Source organism: Bactrocera neohumeralis, chromosome 6, assembly GCF_024586455.1.
Source record: "Bactrocera neohumeralis isolate Rockhampton chromosome 6, APGP_CSIRO_Bneo_wtdbg2-racon-allhic-juicebox.fasta_v2, whole genome shotgun sequence".
In the NCBI taxonomy this organism is placed as follows: Eukaryota; Metazoa; Arthropoda; class Insecta; order Diptera; family Tephritidae; genus Bactrocera; species Bactrocera neohumeralis.
Genome location: NC_065923.1, coordinates 58,508,313 through 58,528,486, shown reverse-complemented (window position 1 = coordinate 58,528,486; position 20,174 = coordinate 58,508,313). Strand labels below are relative to the sequence as shown.

At 32.7% G+C, this 20,174-nt stretch overlaps 1 protein-coding gene across 2 annotated transcripts in view; it reads right to left on the bottom strand.

The window, feature by feature from the left end:
• Nucleotides 1-1,085: 1,085 nt before the first annotated feature.
• LOC126760947 (failed axon connections) overlaps nucleotides 1,086-20,174 on the bottom strand; it is a 31,437-nt gene continuing 12,348 nt past the window's right edge. The window contains exons 3-6 of one of the 2 annotated variants that reach the window (XM_050476766.1): nucleotides 9,311-9,649; nucleotides 6,291-6,634; nucleotides 5,644-5,740; nucleotides 1,086-1,922 (exon numbers count right to left, since the gene is read on the bottom strand). In XM_050476766.1, the coding sequence (XP_050332723.1) occupies nucleotides 1,869-1,922; nucleotides 5,644-5,740; nucleotides 6,291-6,634; nucleotides 9,311-9,649 (834 nt within the window). In that variant the 3' untranslated portion in view covers nucleotides 1,086-1,868. The remainder of the gene's footprint in view (nucleotides 1,923-5,643; nucleotides 5,741-6,290; nucleotides 6,635-9,310; nucleotides 9,650-20,174) is intronic. The other variant, XM_050476767.1, reaches the window with a different exon arrangement.

Genomic DNA, 20,174 nt, shown 5'->3' with positions numbered 1-20,174 from the left:
ATATAGTCTCCGCATGACACTGGTCACTTCTTTGCATGTCCCGCCAACCCCACTCTGACATCTCTCTCCCTTTGGTTCGACCCCGTCGAAACAGCACGTTTCTTGGACCTCTCGTTAGATGACGTCGACGACAACTTAGATAATCCTAACATGGATTGAATAACCGTTAAAACAAGAACAACAACATAATAAAGATATAGAAGTCAACCATTTCATTCTCTTAACATCTCTTTCCCCGGGGATTTACATCCATAAAAGCTTTGTATACAAGTTTGTAGTGATCACACTTACACTACTCCACAAATTTGAAGAATACAACCTATACGTATCTAAATGTTTGAATCGTATGTAAATGTATAATTGTGAGATATTTAAAGCCCACAAAATAACTCTTGCCACTTTCGGTAAAGAAAGTAAAAATAAATTATTTGTAAACCCAACCTTGGTTTTTCAACGTTCACCTGTAACATATTTACTCACATACCAAATTCTTAGAAAAAATATAATACACAAAACAATTTGGTTAAGAAGCATATTTATTAAATAAGATTTATGTTTATATGTTTATTATATAAAACACTGAGCTACAATAGAAATAATGTAGTAAAAACTTATAACATAACCTTTAATACATAATCCATAAAAATACTTGAATAATCTACAATTACATACATATTTTACCGCCACGTGGATGAAAAATACTTTGTCCTTATATTGTGTTATTTTATTTATTAATATTTTTTATTCATTATTATACTTTAATTTAATATTCATTTTAATTTTTTTATTTAATCGGTGTACACTTCATTTTATACACGATCTGCTGGATGTTATACATATATATATATAATATTATGTATGTATGTATACATAGGCCTATATATATGCGAATGATTTAGTTGTATGTGTATGTATGTTGGTTTCTTGTTTTTTTCTTTTTCTTTGTATATAAATTTAATTATATTATATATGTATGTATGCGTATTGAAATAAATACGATGAGCAAAATAAAGACAAAGCCAATAGTGGTAACAATTTGCATTCAGTTGTCTGTCTGCATTTGTTTACGCGTGAGTTTATGTGAATGTATTTGATGAATGTTTTTATATGTTTATTTATGTATGCAGGTGTGGTTTTTAAGTTATCTTTTTTGTATGGTATGTTTGTTTTTGCTTTTTTGCTTGACTGCATGTTGCGAAGTGCGCATGTGTAGTGCGCTAATGCAACTACATTCGCATGCATGTGTAGATGTACGTATTTTATGTAATGTTTGATGTATTTATTTCGAACTTTGAGTATTTTTATTATTCATTATTAATTACGTTCTTTTTCACAATGATTTCTTTGATTCTAGTAAGAAATTACAACTCTTGTAGCAGCATTTTATTTTGTTTTTTGTTTTGTCAACTTCCAAAACACAATGTTCATACGATATAATTTTTCTTCATTACATAATTTATATATTTGCACACAAATTATATAATTGATTATAAAAAATAAAATTAATTACATTTAGGCTTAATGCATTACTGTTTTTTGTTTAAATATTGTTGTTTTTATTATTTGGGAGTGAAATAAACAATATACCTAATTATACAGTAAAAAATGATAATTACACAAATGAAGAAAGTAAAATGAAACAAAATTAGAAGTTAGAATCATCCATTAACGTCAGATGTTATTTCGCTTTTAACTAATTGCAATTTCTTATACATTATGTATAATTTCTTTATAATTTTATGCTAATCGTAATATATATAAAAATGTTTTCAAATTTATTGTATTATACTTTTGGGTGTATGATTATTTTTGTTTTTGTTTTAAATGCATGTCCTTTACAGTTGTTCTAAGTTTACCGATATCGATATTTACTTTGTTTCCTCCTTCTCCTTATTCTCCTCTGTGATCTCTTTTTCATTTGACTGCAAATAAAGATTAAGAGATTTATGATTTAATACTATATATTATTGTGTTTGAAATACTTATAGGTATATAAGATAATAAGATAATTTATGTTATTTCCTTAAACTTAAGACCTATTGACTATAAATGTTTAAAAATCCGAAAAGCCACATTTGCATAACATAGACATAAAAGATATACCATGACTTTTACTAGGCATTAATATTCGTGTATTAGTTTAAGTAAAGTTACGCGTCTTTAATGAAATTATAATTTCACGACGACAGCAGCCATTCGACAACAGAATATCATATTGAATTTTAGGAGAGAATATCGTCTATATATCGCAGACAATTGTGTATATAATCAAATATTACGTATGTATATCAACCCTTTTTGTAGTAAGTACGTACGTGGAGTGATCTGCGACCTTGATTGAATTCATCATACCATCGACATGGATAAAGGGATGCCTAACTTATCCCGGGGTGAGAGCGTCTCAAAATTAGCGTTTCAGCATTGCTGCCAGATCGGACAAAATAATAATTTTTGAGCATTTAAATTAAAACATTCAACATTTATTACAACTAAAAATTGCTCTATAGTGATCGTTTACCATATGGAGAACTATTAAGATCTCTTTATTGTATATTAAAACTGACTTTTGAACTTTCAGGAAAACCAATACTATGCTGCACACATTACAAAAAGTTTCATCAATGAATTTAAATTTCGCAAAAAATCGCTGCATTTTAAACAATTTTATATAATACATATGTACACATTTATTAGTTATGGAGTATTTTGTTTTAAGAATTTCCATTGCATATTGATGCAGTAATGTGATTGTACAAATGTTTGTAATTGTATTACTTGGCTTAGGGCAACATGTTGAAAAATGATTTTCTCCATATCTGCTCAACCTCCATCTGCCAGCTAAATTCTGATAAATTTTAACGAATAAAGCTGCTGTAAAATACATATACGTCGCTAATTCATTATATATTGTATATATTAACACAGTTTTGTTGGTTCGCAATACAAGTTTTGTGAACTATTTTTTCCACTTGATGACAATAATCAAACTATTTATAGGTAAGCTAACGACAATTTGGTGAAAACGGTTCAGTCAGTTAAATCTATCATCCAGTTAAGCTACCAGCGGCTAAGATAATATTTACCGTGTATTGAGGAAACAGCCTTTAAATGCTGCTTTCTTATAAAGTAAGAACTAAAGCTATATTATTAATATATTCCAATTATACCATTTTTTTATTGAGCAATGCTGCCTAATGCTACGAATAGTGCTTCCCAAAAATATAAGGGGGATTCTCTTGCTATTGTAAAAATCCTATACCGAAATATACAAGGTCACGAGAGCACCCATTGCAGAATCTAGTGATATATGAACGGCTGATTCTATCAATTTATTGTAAATGACTATTGTGCATGGCTATTGTGAATTGGCGCACCTTCTGCATTCATTCTTAACAAAAAAAAAAAAACTGTAACAAATCTTTATAATTTAAATAGAAATCATAAAATCTATTTAAAATTTACCTTCCACAACAATTTAACGTCAAAATATGTATTTAAGTAAAATGACAGCTAGCACAGGGTTGCAATTATTTTTTTTACGTGTCATTGCATAGGTTTTGGTCTGATATATTTTACAGTCATTGCAAATAATTTTTTGCGTGTGTTTGTTGATGTGCCGTTGCCCCAAGAGGAAAATTCTGCAATTCTTGCAGTGTGCAAGGGTTTTGCAAGATCAAGAGAATACCCCTATAAAGTTAGGGTTGTTAGCCGCGTTTTCAAATATACTGGCTTTTATAGTAATCCGCAAATAACAATCTTGTTTCAGTATACAGCAACTATTATCTACATATATAGTACATCTATTTACTTGTACGTAAGTTTTAATGTATCACTTTTTTTCGGGGTAAACTCCTAAACGAATGACCTATATTAGTAAAACTTAGCACACTGTGTCCAGTTTGATCCAAATTAAAATATAGGATAGTTTATATCTCAATAATATATATAAACTTTTCAGTATATTGCCAATAGAAAAATCTTTTTTTCTATTGCCAAATATTTATATCAATCATTTTAAAAATTAAACATTAAGTACAATTACTTGGTCTCTTATACCGGCAATAACATATTCGTCTTTATTTGTTAACAATATAACAATATTTTCACCCTATTGAATAGTTTTGTTTTAAATAGTATTTCATTTATACTATAGCCACAGCAACTCGTGGGCGGATCTTATAATAAAGATATAATTACCGTAAGCAGCTTTCTTTGGATATGCTTGATCGTGCGAATTCCGATCCACATTCATGCAGATCATTATAACCGCCGATGAGACATGGGTTTATGACTTTGACATGCAAACAAGTTAACAGTCATCGGAATGGAACCCGTTTTTAGTCGATCGAATAGATAAAATTTAAATTAAAAAAGTGCTCATGAAAAGTGTTTCGAGGACTGGAAAAACAGTTGGCATAAGTGTATTATATCTGGTGGGGATTACTTTGAAGGCGACAAAACAAATATTGATGAATAATTTTATATTTTGCGTTTTATTTACAATGGTATACTCGTATAAATGATACACGTGGCGAGCTGAATCGATTCATCTCTGTCCGTTTATCGGTATATGCGCGACCTAGTCTCTCAGTGTTTGAAAAATCTGGCATAGATTATTCTTCAAGACAACGGCACAATATCCGAGTGTTTTGTTCAGATCGGAATACTATAGTATATAGCCGCCAAAAAAACTGACAAATTTAAATTAAGAAAAAGATTTTTTTGCATCTTTTACGCTATCTTTAATGCTACAATAAATGTACCTGTGAACGGTATTATACCTTCTGTGCAGCCAACCTTAGCTTTTTATAATAATAATAAAAAACAAGACAAAACGTTAACTTCGGCTGCACCGAAGCTAATATACCCTTCACAGGTTCATTTCTTTTAGTAACTATGTGTTCAGTTTGTATGGAAGCTATATGCTATAGTAATCCGATTTGAACAATTTTTTCGGAGATTACATTGGTACCTTAGAAAATAATTTATACCAAATTTCGTGAATATATCTTGTCAAATACAAAAGTTTTCCCTACAAGAACTTGATTCCGATCGTTCAGTTTGTATGGCAGCTATATGTTATAGTGGTCCGATATCGGCAGTTCCGACAAATGAGCAGCTTCTTGAAGAGAAAATTATCTTTGCAAAATTTCAAAACGATATCTTAAGAACTGAGGGACTAGTTCGTATATATCCAGACAGACTGACAGACGGACGAGCAGACAGACAGACGGCCATGGCTAAATCGACTCAGCTCAACATACTGATCATGGTGATACTGGTGTTACAAACTTCGTGACAAATTTAATACACCCTGTTCAGGTTATAAATATAATTTATTAATACAAAAAGATACGTTGCTTAAATTATAGTTATAACAGCTTTTTATAATGCTTAAATAACGATAAATTAAATTAAATTTTATTTTATGATTCTTAAATTTATAATTTAAGACGAGGCAAATTCATTAAAGGTGATAGTGTCAGAAAAAAAATAACATTAAAAAGAGCAATTAATGGATTTCACATTTCAACTACGAAAAAGGAAAAAGAAAAAAGCAACAAAACAATAAAATGCCATTTTAAACGGAATCGCTTCGTTATTATTAAATCATTAACTTTAAAATTTAATTTTTTTACATACCTTATCTTTTTCCATCTCCTTCTCATTCTTGTCGGAATCATTTTCTTGCTCGTTTGATTTCTCTGGCTCACCTTCCTTGCCTTCCTTTGTCTCAGGCCTAATGAGAAAGAAAAAATTGGAAAATAAGATATTATTTAATAAAAACATACATTAAACACATTGAAGACGACAGGCAGCATCTGTCAAATACTAAAATACCCACGTTCTTATGGGTACAGTCATTTAGACAACAGCATCACTTGAAGACAGCAGGCTTGCAGTTGCCTTGGATACCTCTAGTAGTGCAACTAATATGTGAACTGTCAAATTATTAAAGCCTAACGTGATTTAACCAACAGAAGCATAATATAGCTCTGATATATCATTTGCAATAACAATTGATGATTTAAAACAAATTAATCAACTTATTTACTTATTCTTTGCCAAAAAAATATTTTAGAACAAAATATTTAAATTGAAGTGAATGGTTTTATTACGGCAACAACGAAATTGTCTACATCAACTAATTGGTAAGTATGTCGTTGCCGTCTCCTTCAAAAAAAAAAAACAGCTTCAAACGTCATTTGCATACGATGAAATTTTTCGTGTAGTAATCGGCTATGTGTTTAAATGTAAATATGGATAATAAAAATGAAATAATTACTTACTCTGGTTTTGGAATGTGTGCATTCAAGTCCAATTTTGTGCAAATCTCATCCCAATCGGGGAAGCATCGCTCCTTCATTCGTGACACATGTCCGACCAAATTGGGGCATTTTTCGGTCATGAAGTCGCGCAATGGATACGAGATATCCTTCGACAGATAATGCAATTGCGACAATATGGCAAACGCAACCACATCCAAAGTGGTTGGCTCATCGCCAAAGAAGAACGGCTTGCAGTCCAACATTTCGCTTAACACCTTCAAATCGTTCTTGCCAAACTCCTCAATCTCCTCGGGGCTGTGTACGCCAATGCCGTGAGCCTTCAATTTTTTCGAACCCTGGAACCACTATTTATGAAAAATCACCATATTGCAAATTATATATATGTGGGGGTGGAATTCATGTATAAACCATAAAAATCAGCACTTGAGAGCACATGTAGGCAAAGTTTACCCATAGTTTAAGCAATTGTGTTTACAAAATTTCTACTGTCTATAGTACGGTTATAAGTATATTACAGGACTATATGTATGAATGCACTATGTGTGTGTTTACACTTTATTGCACCGCATGGCATAAGACAATTATGAACTTTCCTGTTTTTTTTTATGCAAAGTAGATAAGTAACTACAACATGTTGCTACAGAGTATAATAGTTCTGTTTGTATCATCTAAAACTTATCGAGATAGATGAGGAGTTATATAATATATACATAATTGATCAGGCTGACGAGTAAACGATGGCTTGAGTCAAAGTAGAAATATTGTGTTGAAACTTGGTACACATATTCCTTGGGAACCATTGGAAGTTGGTATTGCAGATGTATGATGCCCCGACTACAAAACGTCATTAAACGAAAATATATTATAATGCATATAATGATTTATGTTATGTTGAATGCAGTTGGTCTCGATCTCAGTCTTATTCTCATATCCCTACTTTTTGGTTGACTTTTTGCACATAAACTTAATATATTCAATTTAGACTTTTCGGTTAAGTTCATGTCAGATATATCTCATTTAAGGATAATTTTAATGTAGTTGCCATTGAATAATGAATGTTGATTCTTTCGCAACACTTTTGAATATGAAGTTTTGCCAACACCTAAAGGATTTCCCGGCGTCGATACTGAAAAGTTGCAAGAGTATAAAAAGTTCGGTTACACGCGAACTTCTTTACTTGTTTGTAAAATATTCATTTCATTTACGTTAATCAAATCTCTTTTGCTGATTTTTACTGTTTGCGGTTATGATATGAGAAAGCGAAAAGCGATTTAATGTGAAGTGTGCGATAAATTAGTGTAAATATGGTGTAATTATGTGCAAATGAAATTACTAATGGATTAATTTATTTCTTTTTAAAAACTACTGTGTACATTTTTAATTTTTTGCGATACACACTTCTGCATATTTATATTTATAATCAATTACTAGTGAAATAAATATAAAACAAGAAAGAAAGGCCTAAGTTCAGGTGCAACCGAACATTTTATACTGCTACAATTTACAAGACTCAGCGAGATGATCGGAATTGAGGCTATTATATATACACTGACCGACATATTCGGCATAAGGTTTGCTAGAAAAAAAAATAATTTTGTGCAGCTTATGAGAGTTGGGGGTAGTATTGATCCAATTTTATCTATTTTTACCAATACCACTTGCCATTGACATGCCAAACACTAATAAAATGTTTTCTGGTTTTCATCATATGGAGTAAAGTCAGCCGGATGTTCGAAAATTGTATTATTAGTTACATTTATAGGGGCTAGGTCAAGTTTTCACCCGACTTTATTAACATTGGTCCTTTATTAGTAAAACAAGCTCTCCCATTTTCATTGAGAAAACTCACATGTTGGCCGATATATCTAGTATAAAGTCACCGTGAAGTTCGAAAATATTTACATATGTATATTTGTATAGGAGTGCTAAAGGAAGTACTGACCTGATGTAACCCATTTTTGACACTCAGATATACCATTGTCAGGAAAATGTCTTCCCTTAATTTCAATTATATATCTTCCACATTCACCGCTATGTGCGGTAAAAAGTCAACTACAGCTACAAGGGGCCAAATACTCGGGTACCTGTGGGCTTAAACAGTTTTGGTTCGACAATTTTTGGTCATAAGGTGATATACAAAGACATTATGGGTACAAAGTTTTATCCCGCTACATTAACTTCTTTTTGATTTGTACACTGGAAAGTGAAAGAATCAGATGGAATTTAATATTGTTCTATTTGGGAAGTAAGCGTATCTGTAGTTTTTTTGCACTGTAACATAATAATGTGAAAAGAATGTCACATACCAAATTTGGTTGAAATCGGTCAATTGGGTCCCGAGAGAAATTAATGATGTGAATTTACCTAAAAGTGAACGGTGCCTCGCCCATCGTCCAATTTTTACCCCAGCTTTTATAAAGCCTTCTCATACAGAAGTTTTTAATAATACCTTTATATGGTTAGTGGCGGTAAAAATGTTTAAGGGGTTTGTCCTGAGCGAATTTGGTTATAGAAGCTTAAGTGGTTTAGAAGAGATGTACATTAAACCATTTAGAGAGCGGTTTATGCCTCTTTTTTTTTACTTTTTAGCCCACAGGTGCCTATTGCTACTGCAATATCCTGGGCTAAATTACAGTTCTATATCTTAATTTAGTGCTCAGTTATGGCGCTTTCTGGTTTTCGCTCAATGACGTTTTAGGGCGTAGCAATGGTCCGATAATGGCCATCTACGTGCTCGTCCTCCGTTTTTTGCCAAGGAACGCACATATAGTGTGTCATTAGTTTTAGGTAATATAAACAACCGTTAGGTGAACAAAACTATTATGCTATATAGCAAAATCAAGAGTATAAATATAATGTGAAACGTGTGGCATATGAACTTTGTATGAACCCCTATAGTTCCCAGTAGCTCTATGTACATGTGCGTATTTATGTGAGTATGAATTAAATAAGCTTATACGATGATTACATTAAAAAGCAAAAAAGAAAAAGCTGTTAATATGAATAGAATGTGTACAAACCTTTCGACCAAAAGTGAATTTGAAAACAAAATTCAAAATCGAATTCGGCCAACGTAGGCCGAGAGCATGTTGCAAATTCACTTTATAACCTTTTAGTACATTATCGGGATACTTGGCGCGCCAATAAAAAATAATCCAAATCAAATGATTCTCCAACATAGCAATCATTGCATATGACACGTTTCGTTGCTCTGTTGTCAGAGCGGCATCCAAATTCTTCTCATATCGTGCTGATAGCTCTTTGATGATAATGGCTGAGTCAGCGATCTCTTCACCGTTCAACTCAATGAAAGGCAATTGTCCCTTCTTCGAACGGAATCGCATTTTATGGTCCACATTCTGAAAAAACAGAGCATAAAAATATAAATTAAATAGTTATATTAAAAAATATTATGCAATCTTATTTATAAAAATAAGTTGGGGTTTTGTCTGTTCGCTAAAGCTGATTAAACCGTTGCATGAAATCAAAAATGACCTGAACCACTTTGAAGGTAATCCAATGAGGATGGTTTGTAAAAACTGGGAAGACGTTTCTTGCAAATTTATTACTTGCTAAAATAAGACAATCAGGGAAGATAGCTAGAAGATAAAGGATGAAAAATCTGCTCATTCATCTTTTAAACTTCCGTTATCCATAAATCTTGAACAGTAATCAATGTGTTCTATCTGCAAAAATGGGCCTGTTGGTTAACTATTGCAAGACGTCTCATTGATTATGTGGGATGAATGCACCATGAGCTATAAAGCACATATAAAGGCCGTGGACAGCACATTAAAAGACCTTAGAAACTCCTTTGAGAATAGGCGGAATAACTTTTTTATTTGCTGGAGATTTCTGACAGACTCTTCCTGCCATTACCAGAGGTACGCGAGCAGATGTCATCAAAGCATGGTTAATATCTTCACCCCTATGGACTTCGATTGAAAATATAAATTTACGGACGATTAGGAGAGCTCATCTTCATGGAATCACCGAGGTTGATTGCCCACAGCAACTGCTTAAACTTGGGAAGGTATTCTAATTAAACGGATTAAATTTCCATTGAAAACAAAGAATGTTTTACTCATGACCAATTGTATGTTGATCAATCGCAGGTCGGAGGTCCTGAAAATCAATTTATATTGCTGCCACAAAATAAATTTACATCAAATATCACTTGCTTTAAATTTTCGTGACAAATACTTTATACGAGTATATATTCCCTAGAACTATTTATAATAATAAGTAATAAAAATATTGATGTAAAAATAATTAAAACATTCCATCCGAATGCAAAAGGTAAAGTTCCAGAAGATTACATACATATGTATAGGGCATATGTATATGATTTGCAATAGCAGGCACTCAGCCGTTTGAGTGATATTTATCGAACATTAACATAACATTTTCTCCCATTAGTGGCATTCAGAGTCAACAATTGCAAAATATTATATACTAGAGGACCCGTCCACGCTTCACTGTGGCTGATACATAGATAATACTACTACTACCATCTATATTATTTCTACTAGTTGGATTATAACTATTAGGTAATGATATACATATAGCATTTTTGTGAAGCAACGTATGTTAGTTTACAAAAAAATGGATCATAAAGCATTTCCTGTGTTAATAAAGCATCGCTTTTTGGGGAAAATACTGTTGAATTTAGGCTCAGAGAAATCCACCGTTGAAAAGATATTTGCAAAACTGGAAACAGGCGAAATGAGCCTCGAAAACAATGATGCTCTAAAGAGGCGAAAGCTCTGTGCAAAGTGGGTGCCAGAGCAAGTTCATAATCCAGCAAAAACAACGAATAACTGATTCTGAGAAGTGTTTGAGCGCTCTTTAATCGTAATAAAACCGAATTTTTGCGTCGGTGTGTGACAATAGAAACATAGCTCCATCATTTCCCACTGGAGTCCAATCGACAGTCATTCTAGTGGACTGCACATGATGAACAAGTCGGCTGGAAAGGTTATGACATCAATCTTTTGGGATGCCCGTGCCAGTTATAATCTATTTCACTACGTATTTGGTTGCAGTTCTTTTCTACTACTATTCCAAATACTTAGCAATTGTATTATTTTTGAGGAAGAATCTGTTTAAAATTGTACGCATATATTCAAATGATTCCTACAAACATGAATTTTGAACAAATGCTTATTATTTGAAATATAATTTTTGTGTTTATGAGTTGTATTAAATTTTGGCATAAAGAGATAAAAGGTATCCTCTGTCCTTACCCTGGTTCTAAGCTATCTCCCCACCAATTTTCAGCCAAATCGGTTCAACCGTTCTTGAGTTATAAATGGTGTAACTAACACAACTTTCTTTTACGAGTATATATAGATTTTTATGTGCATATTGCAAGCATTGTATTTTAAATGCCACACACCTTCTTATTGAAAGTAAATCGATGCAACTATAAACACAAAAAAATATAATGATAATATAATAATTATATGTTGCTTAGGCATTATAGTCATAGTTCAGCGAATTAAAAACAGCGGCTAGCAGTCATGTCGTCCGAATGGATGAAAACACTCCAACTCTGAAAGTATTCGACCAGGTGGAGAAGGACCTGGATTCACCTGGAATCTCCAATTGGCACCAATCAGCGAAAACTGGCGTGCTGTTATAAACTCGGCTATAACCGCGTAAGCATGTCTACGCCAATATAGAAGAAGAAGAATATAATTATTTGCATTGATGCTTTGTAATTGACTGAAAAATATACATAGGTAGACTTGCATATATAAAACAGTCGCATTGAAATTAATAATTATTCATATAAACAATAAATACAAATCTTATAGGGATTTAAAATTTCAATTCAACTCAAGTGCGCGTTTTCTTAATGTACGTCCATATATGTACCTACGTATGTATGTACATAGGAATTTTTCATATTGCGACGTAAAATCATTTTAAAATCGGCTTAGACAATTTTACAGTTTTCTTATAGAAGCTATTTACATATGAATATTTGCAAATATACATACATATGTATGTATGCAAGTGGATGTGTTTATACTACCGAGTTAAATATTTTAAACATGCAACTACGTCTGCATATTTGTATGCAGGTACATTAGCAGGCATGACAATACGTAAGTCAAGCGCCAAATCTGTAAATCGACCAGATTTTCATTTGAATGGAATACTTGTCTTTACATATAAGTATGTACATATATGTTCATTTGTATACTATATACATACATATGTATGTATGTAATAAGTTACATTTTGTACATAATTATGCATATGAATAGGCTTATACAGAGCTTTGTGCATACACGTTACTGATATCATTTGCATACCTCAAAACGTCAATATAAATCTATTTAGTTAAACCCGCATCTATTTATTCTTAATTGGTAAACATTGACACAACGCGGCGTACCTTCTGCCCACTTACATAGCATTGACGCGTAGCATTACGCATTGGAATGTACAATAGCTACATTTGCGTTAGTATACCCTGAACAGGGTATATTAATTTTGTCACGAAGTTTGTAACACCCAGAAGGAAGCGCCGGAGACTCTATAAAGTATATATGTATGTATATAAATGATCAGTATGTTGAGCTGAGTCGATTTAGCTATGTCCGTCTGTCTGTCTGTTCGTCCGTCCGTCTGTATATATACGAACTAGTCCCTCAGTTTTTAAGATATCGTTTTGAAATTTTTAAAACGTAGTTTTATCTTCAAGAAGCTGTTCATTTGTCGGAACTGTCGATATCGGACCACTATAAAATATAGCTGCCATATAAACTAAACGATCGGAATCAAGTTCTTGTATGGAAAACTTTTGCATTTGACAAGATCTATTCACGAAATTTGGTGTGGACTATTTTTTAAGGCAACAATGTAATCACCGAAGAAATTGTTCAGATCGGCTCACTATAGCATATAGCTGCCATATAAACCGAACGTTAGGAATCAAGGGATTGTATGGAAAACTTTCGCATTTGACGTTGTATCTTCACGAAATTTGACATGGATTACTGCTCTTGAGGTAATAACATAATCTCCGAAGAAATTGTGCAGATCGGATGACTATAACATATAGCTTCCATACAAACTGGGCACATAGTTACTAAAAGAAATACACCTGTGAAGGGTATACATATTAGCTTCCGTGCAGCCGAAGTTAACGTTTTTTCTTGTTGAATTTTATTTTCGACAAATAGCAAAAACAAATACGCACACTATGCACGGTACACTTTGGTACATGCACACATACATATGTATTTAATTAAAAAAAAATTTAAAGGAAACGCAAATATTGGCAAAATATGGAAAAGCCTACGAAATCAAAGAAAGTCTTTTGAGTTTGGTCAACATAGCAACATGTGTATGTTAGGGTGTCCAAAAAAAATAAAGGTTTTGGTCGCATAACCTCTTAATTTGTTTGAAACATTAGAAAAAATTTTTGGTTTAGGGAGGAATATGATAACCCGTGTCGATTTGCATCGAAACTTGTAAATTCTTGCTTACTGCAGCCTACAAGCCCGAACTATCGCTGTGCTATGTTTGCGTGGTTATTATCCGATTTCTTCCATTTTTGAACTGTATATGGAAATGCCTGAAGGAAACAACTCTATAGAGTTTGGTTGACATAGCTATAGTAGTTTCCGAGATATGTACAAAAAACTTAGTAGGGGGCGGGGCCACGCCCTCTTTTCCAAAAAAAAAATTGAGTCCAAATAAGCCCCTCCCTAATGCGATCCTTTGTGCCAAATTTCACTTTAATATCTTTATTTATGGCTTAGATATGACACTTTATAAGTTTTCGGTTTTTGCCATTTTGTGGGCGTGGCAGTGAGCCGATTTTGCCCATCTTCGAACTTAAATTTCTTATGGAGCCAAGGAATACGTGTACCAAGTTTCATCATGATATCTCAATTTTTACTCAAGTTGCAGCTTGCACGGACGGACGGAGAGACGGACGGACAGCCGGACGGACGGACAGACAGCCATCCGGATTTCGACTCTACTCGTCACCCTGATCACTTTGGTATATATAACCCTAGATCTGACTCTTTTAGTTTTAGGACTTACAAACAACTGTTATGTGAACAAAACTATAATACTCTCCTTAGCAACTTTGTTGCGAGAGTATAAAAATATATATGTATATGTATGTGGACAGAGGGATAAAATTAAAGAAAACGCGACATATAAGTACATATATTTGATGAAATTGTTTGTGATGTGATGCTACGTAGTATTAACTTTTATAAAAAAAAAAACAAGTAAGGAAGGGCTAAGTTCGGGTGTCACCGAACATTTTATACTCTCGCATGATAAAGTGATAATCGAGATTTCATTATACGTCATTTACATATTTTTCAAATACCGTATTTTTGTAAAGTTTTTTTTTCCACTTTTCCAAAAAAATTACGTCCAAATATGCCCCCCCCTAATGCGATCCTTTGTGCCAAATTTCACTTTAATATCTTTATTTATGGCTTAGTTATGACACTTTATAGGTTTTCGGTTTCCGCCATTTTGTGGGCGTGGCAGTGAGCCGATTTTGCCCATCTTCGAACTTAACCTTTTTATGGAGCCAAGGAATACGTGTACCAAGTTTCATCATGATATCTCAATTTTTTCTCAAGTTGCAGCTTGCACGGACGGACAGCCGGACGGACGGACAGACAGCCATCCGGATTTGGACTCTACTCGTCACTCTGATCACTTTGGTATATATAACCCTATATCTGACTCTTTTAGTTTTAGGACTTACAAACAACCGTTATGTGCACAAAACTATAATACTCTCCTTAGCAACATTGTTGCGAGAATATAATTATTTATTGAGAGTTAACAAGTTTAAATCACTTAAGTTACGGAAGGTCAAAATAGTCAGTTAATAATCGTGAAATAATACAAAAATTTTTAAATAGTTTCTCCATATATTAAATTATAAACCTATAAAAGAAAGTAAGTTTAATCGTAATAAATGATGGGTGTTTTAATTTAAATACAATTGGGGCACTTGGATACAACATAAAAAATTAGTATAAAAAAATGCAAAGAGTGTGCGGAATCCATTAAAATTCATTTTCAAAATGAGATGCCAGTGTTTGTAATTATTCACTTTGTCTTGTTGCCTACTTTAGATGATCACAAATAAAAATAAGAACGCCTTTCGTTAGTTATTTAATGTGGAATTAATAAACAATTGATATATGTGCTGAGATTAGAAAACTCATCACGAAAAAAATAGGAAAAGGCGGTTTGGACAAATATTGGGAACTAATTGAGCTCTTAGTGATATTTTTAGGTGGAGATAAAAATCGAAAATTTAAAGGTCGACCACTAAGTACCATGTACCAGGTCAGATGAACAGCGGGACTGATTATGCACTGAAAATAGCACCTCTAAGCCCTAAACTGAAAATAACAAACAGGATAAGGCGACACTCTTTGATATTTATTTGATTATCGTGGCATCCTTCGTTAAGCCCTGGCTCCAATGTATGTACTTATTTTGGCCTTGCGAAGCCTTATCTTTTATCAGGATTTATGTCTTTGAAATTATTTTACAGAAATCAAGCTAACATCTTTGGTATTTAATCGAGGATAAAGAGGTATCATTATTTTATGAGGACGTAATATGGTTGAAAGTTTAACCTAAGAGAATCCGACAACCCATGGTCTCTAGGGCGAAATAAAGCAGCGATACCGCTGAAGGAGTGGTCAAAATGATGCAAGAATTTCTTGGTAGCTTCAGAGGAGCAAAAATAATCGTTATTACGCTGTGGAAAACAATACTGGAATGCAGTTACCTTCACTAACGCCTGCATTAATCCGCATCAACGCAGTTAGTGAAGATAACTCCGATGCTAACTCCCATTTAATCTGCATTTTCGTTGGCAACATTGTTAAAAATAGTTAATTTTAATCTTAATGCGGACTAACGCTGCAGTCTGTCAAAGCTATAAAAGATGTCAATGCGAGATTTGGCCATACAAACAAATAGCTCATATATATATATAAATTTGTATATATTTGGCAAATGAAACTCAGGTCAATGTGAGCTCAAAACAGTCAAACGATAGAAATAAGTTATTTTACTTCTAAATTCCTTATATGCAATGTCCGGCAAATTGATATGTACGAGTAAGTTTTAAAGTAATGCAATAACCTCATAGCGAGTAAGCGCTAGCACTCGTTCGTTTGCTTTAAAAAAATAAAATTAAATATTTTGCGTTGTCTACCTGTTGTACAATGCGCTGTCACTTGAGATGACGAGATCTGTTCATGTTCTTACAAATGCAATAAAATCTTTTCTTGTCGCAATATAAAACTAAAGACTATTTTACTTGGTTTAGTAAATAAAAAAAAGCATGCCCTTGCACGAAACTGTTACGTTCTGACCGCAACTGGTTTGTGGTTATGCCTTATGAGGTCGAAATTATTATTTATAAAGAGTATACAACAATATTATGTAAGAGTAAAAATAAATATGCAATCGAACATTTTACACTCTTGCAACTTACTGGAATCAAAGCCAATTGTATCTATTTTAGGCATAATGGTATACTGTCATGAATAAAATATGTTCTGTAATTTTTATTGAGATAACTCAAATATTGGCCGTTATATCCAGCATAAAGGCACATGGAAGTTCGAAAATCCTTATATTAGGTATATGGGGGCTCAGGGTAGTATTGACTAAATTCAAGCGATTTTTAATACACAGAATTGCTATTGTAAGGAAAGGATTCTGCCTGAATTGCAATTGTATATCTCATATATTTACCTATATTTTCGGTCAAAAATCAACTATAGATACTGGGGTTCACATATTCGGTACCTAAGGTCCTGAATCGTTTTGGTTGGAGTTGTACAATTTTTGGTCAAAAGGTGGCATAATTTAAGATAATTTTTATTGCAAAATTTTATTCTGTTATATTATTTACTTCTTCATTTGTGTGCTGGAAAGTATAAGAATCAAATGGAATTTTAAATTATGTTATATGGGAAATTGCCGTGGTTGTAGTCCGATTTCGCCAATTTCCACACTGTGTTATAGGAATATTAAAATAATGCCACGTACCAAATTTAGTCGAAATACCGACAGACCGATATATGGGATATCTCCAAACAGTGGGCCAAAACCATTGTCCAATTTACACACCGGGTTTCATAAAGCCCTCTCATATCATGCCGGAGGTAAAATTTAATTTTTTTGACGTAATTAGTTATTGATTTATTGTGTTTTTAGTAGTTTTTAAAAGACCGTTATATGGGGAAGGAGCTGGGTTAGCTTCAGTTTCATCCATTTTCATACTGTCGGTACGAGTTCTTATAATATTTGAGCTTAGAAAACTTGGTAGTTGTAGCTTTACTGGTTTAGGAGATACGTACATTAAACATATTAGAGGGCGGGACCAAGCCCACTTTTTAAAAAAATTTTACCCACAGATGGCCCTTGCTACTGTGATCCCATGTGTCTAATTACAGTTTTATATCTTAATTTAGTGCTTAGTTATGGCAGTTTATACGTTTATGGTTAATGGCGTTTTGTAGGCGTAGTTGTGGTCCAATACGTCCTTCTACGAACTCGTAATTTTTTTTGTGCTAAGGAACCTGCATACCAAGTGGTCTCAATTTTTACTTGCACGGACGGACGTACAGACAGACAGTCACCCGAATTTCAACTTTTCACGTTATCCTGACTATTTATATATACATATGTACATATACAACCCTACCTATCTCGTTAGTTTCTACAATCTATCTAGTTTAGTTTTACATGCTACGTTCAACCGTTAGGTGAACAAAACTATTATACTCTGTAGCAACAGGTTGCAATAGTATAACAATTAATTTGTTTTAAATTAAAATTATATAATCACACGAATTATTTAGAAATAAGCAAATTAAATAATTCATATTATTAATAGAACTACAACCGCAGATTTTTTCGTTAATAAATATTCTTTCATATACATATATACACTACGTGTAAATGCACCTACGCATGTGCTCAAAGTGTCATTCAGTAACTCAACACTCTATGTAAGTCTTTTAATAATTGCATTTTGATGCATTTTTATATATGTATGTATGTATGTATATTTGTTTTGCATCTTTAAGTTGGTCTCAATCTCACAGCTAGAAATTTGGCGTCTTAAATGGGTTTAACGAATATAAGTTTAAATAATAGTTTGGAATTGAAAATAAGAACTGATATCAGATTTTTCTGTTTTTCTTACTTTAAATTATTAGAAAAATATTCTTGTTAAAAAACAATAATTTGAAATTTCTCTAGAAATAATTGTTAACATAATAAAGAAATAATTGAAAGTTATTAACATAATAAATTGTATTAAAAGAAAGAAATTAATTATACTTTTTAAGTGTATTAATTTTGTCACGAGTAAAAAATATAACATATTATACTATATTCCGATCGACAAAAATTGTAAACAAACAAATTAATTATAAGCAATGCATCTGAATTCACCTGGCAATTGACTTACTAAATAAAAAAAAATTCCATTTCCATTAAATGAAAAAATATTTAAAACAAGGCGACTTTTATAAGACAGTCTATTCAGATCAAATGTAAGCTGTTTTAATCACAGTCCAGATCAAATGTAATTTAATCACTTCAAATTTTTGGTCGGAACGTTTGATACTTCATCTAAAAATAATAAAATATGTCAATGAAAAAACTTTACAACTCCTTCCCAAACGTTTTTTTTGAAATATTTCAACAGTACCATGTCATAAGAAAGTGGTGCAAAAATTATTGGCATGTTTCAAGATGTGGATTTTGACTTGTTTATGCAGTTAAATTAGCCAACTACTCACACCTCTTTTATACAGATTTTACTGCACTACATAAATATGTACATACAAGCATTTATGTACAACTATTGTGCTCAACATGTTGCCGTTGTTGTGATTGAACATGAGACTAGTATATATGCATTATGTAAATATACAAACATATTTACATGTGTATATAAAGAAAACCATTTTAATATCTCAACGAATGATGCCAAATGTTATATTCGATAATTTCAACTGATTTGCCGCTCACTAATTTCATACAAATTAACAGCAATTCTCTCCAGTTCATTTTCCATCACATTTCCACGCTCATTTTGTACCACCTCGCGAACCTGATTATTCTATCCATATATGTAAATCTATGAATATATAAGTATGTATGTATGTACATAAGTCCTGCGAAAAGTTTCCCCACTCGGTTAGAGCGCGAGAAAGCAAAGGGAATGGAGTGCAGTTGCCGCCTTATGTATGTGAATGCTTTAAGTCGATTACATACCCTCTGTCATAGTGTATGGGTGTGGTTGGCGTGTTTATCATTTTCCAGAATACATTGCGACTCCAACAGGGTGGGGCCATAAATTTCCAATGATACACAATTCAAAGTATCCGAGTCTGTTGTATACACTACCATCTGTACAATACATATGTATGTATGTACATTCAGAGTACATGTAATCGCCTGTATATATGTATATTTATATATATATGTACATACATACACACATTTACAACTGGAAGTACTTGGTTGGGTTGCAAGGTGCAGCATATACATATATACATAGCAGACAAGAAATTTTCTTTATTAATTCATTGCGCCAATTAAGCATTTGCATTCCCACTGCATTTTTACAATTTGTTTGCCTTTTTTTAACAATTTCATTTTTTTCAGCAAAAAATAGTATAGTTGCTGACTTGTGTGTTCAGCAAGCGGCACTCGATTAGTAAATCCGGTTGAGAAGGCTTAAGAACTGTAAATATGCGCATTAAAGGGCGAAGCATACTTGATATCGTATCACAAAAACAAGTAAAGCTATGATATTGAGAGAGAAGTTAGATTGTTGCTGGA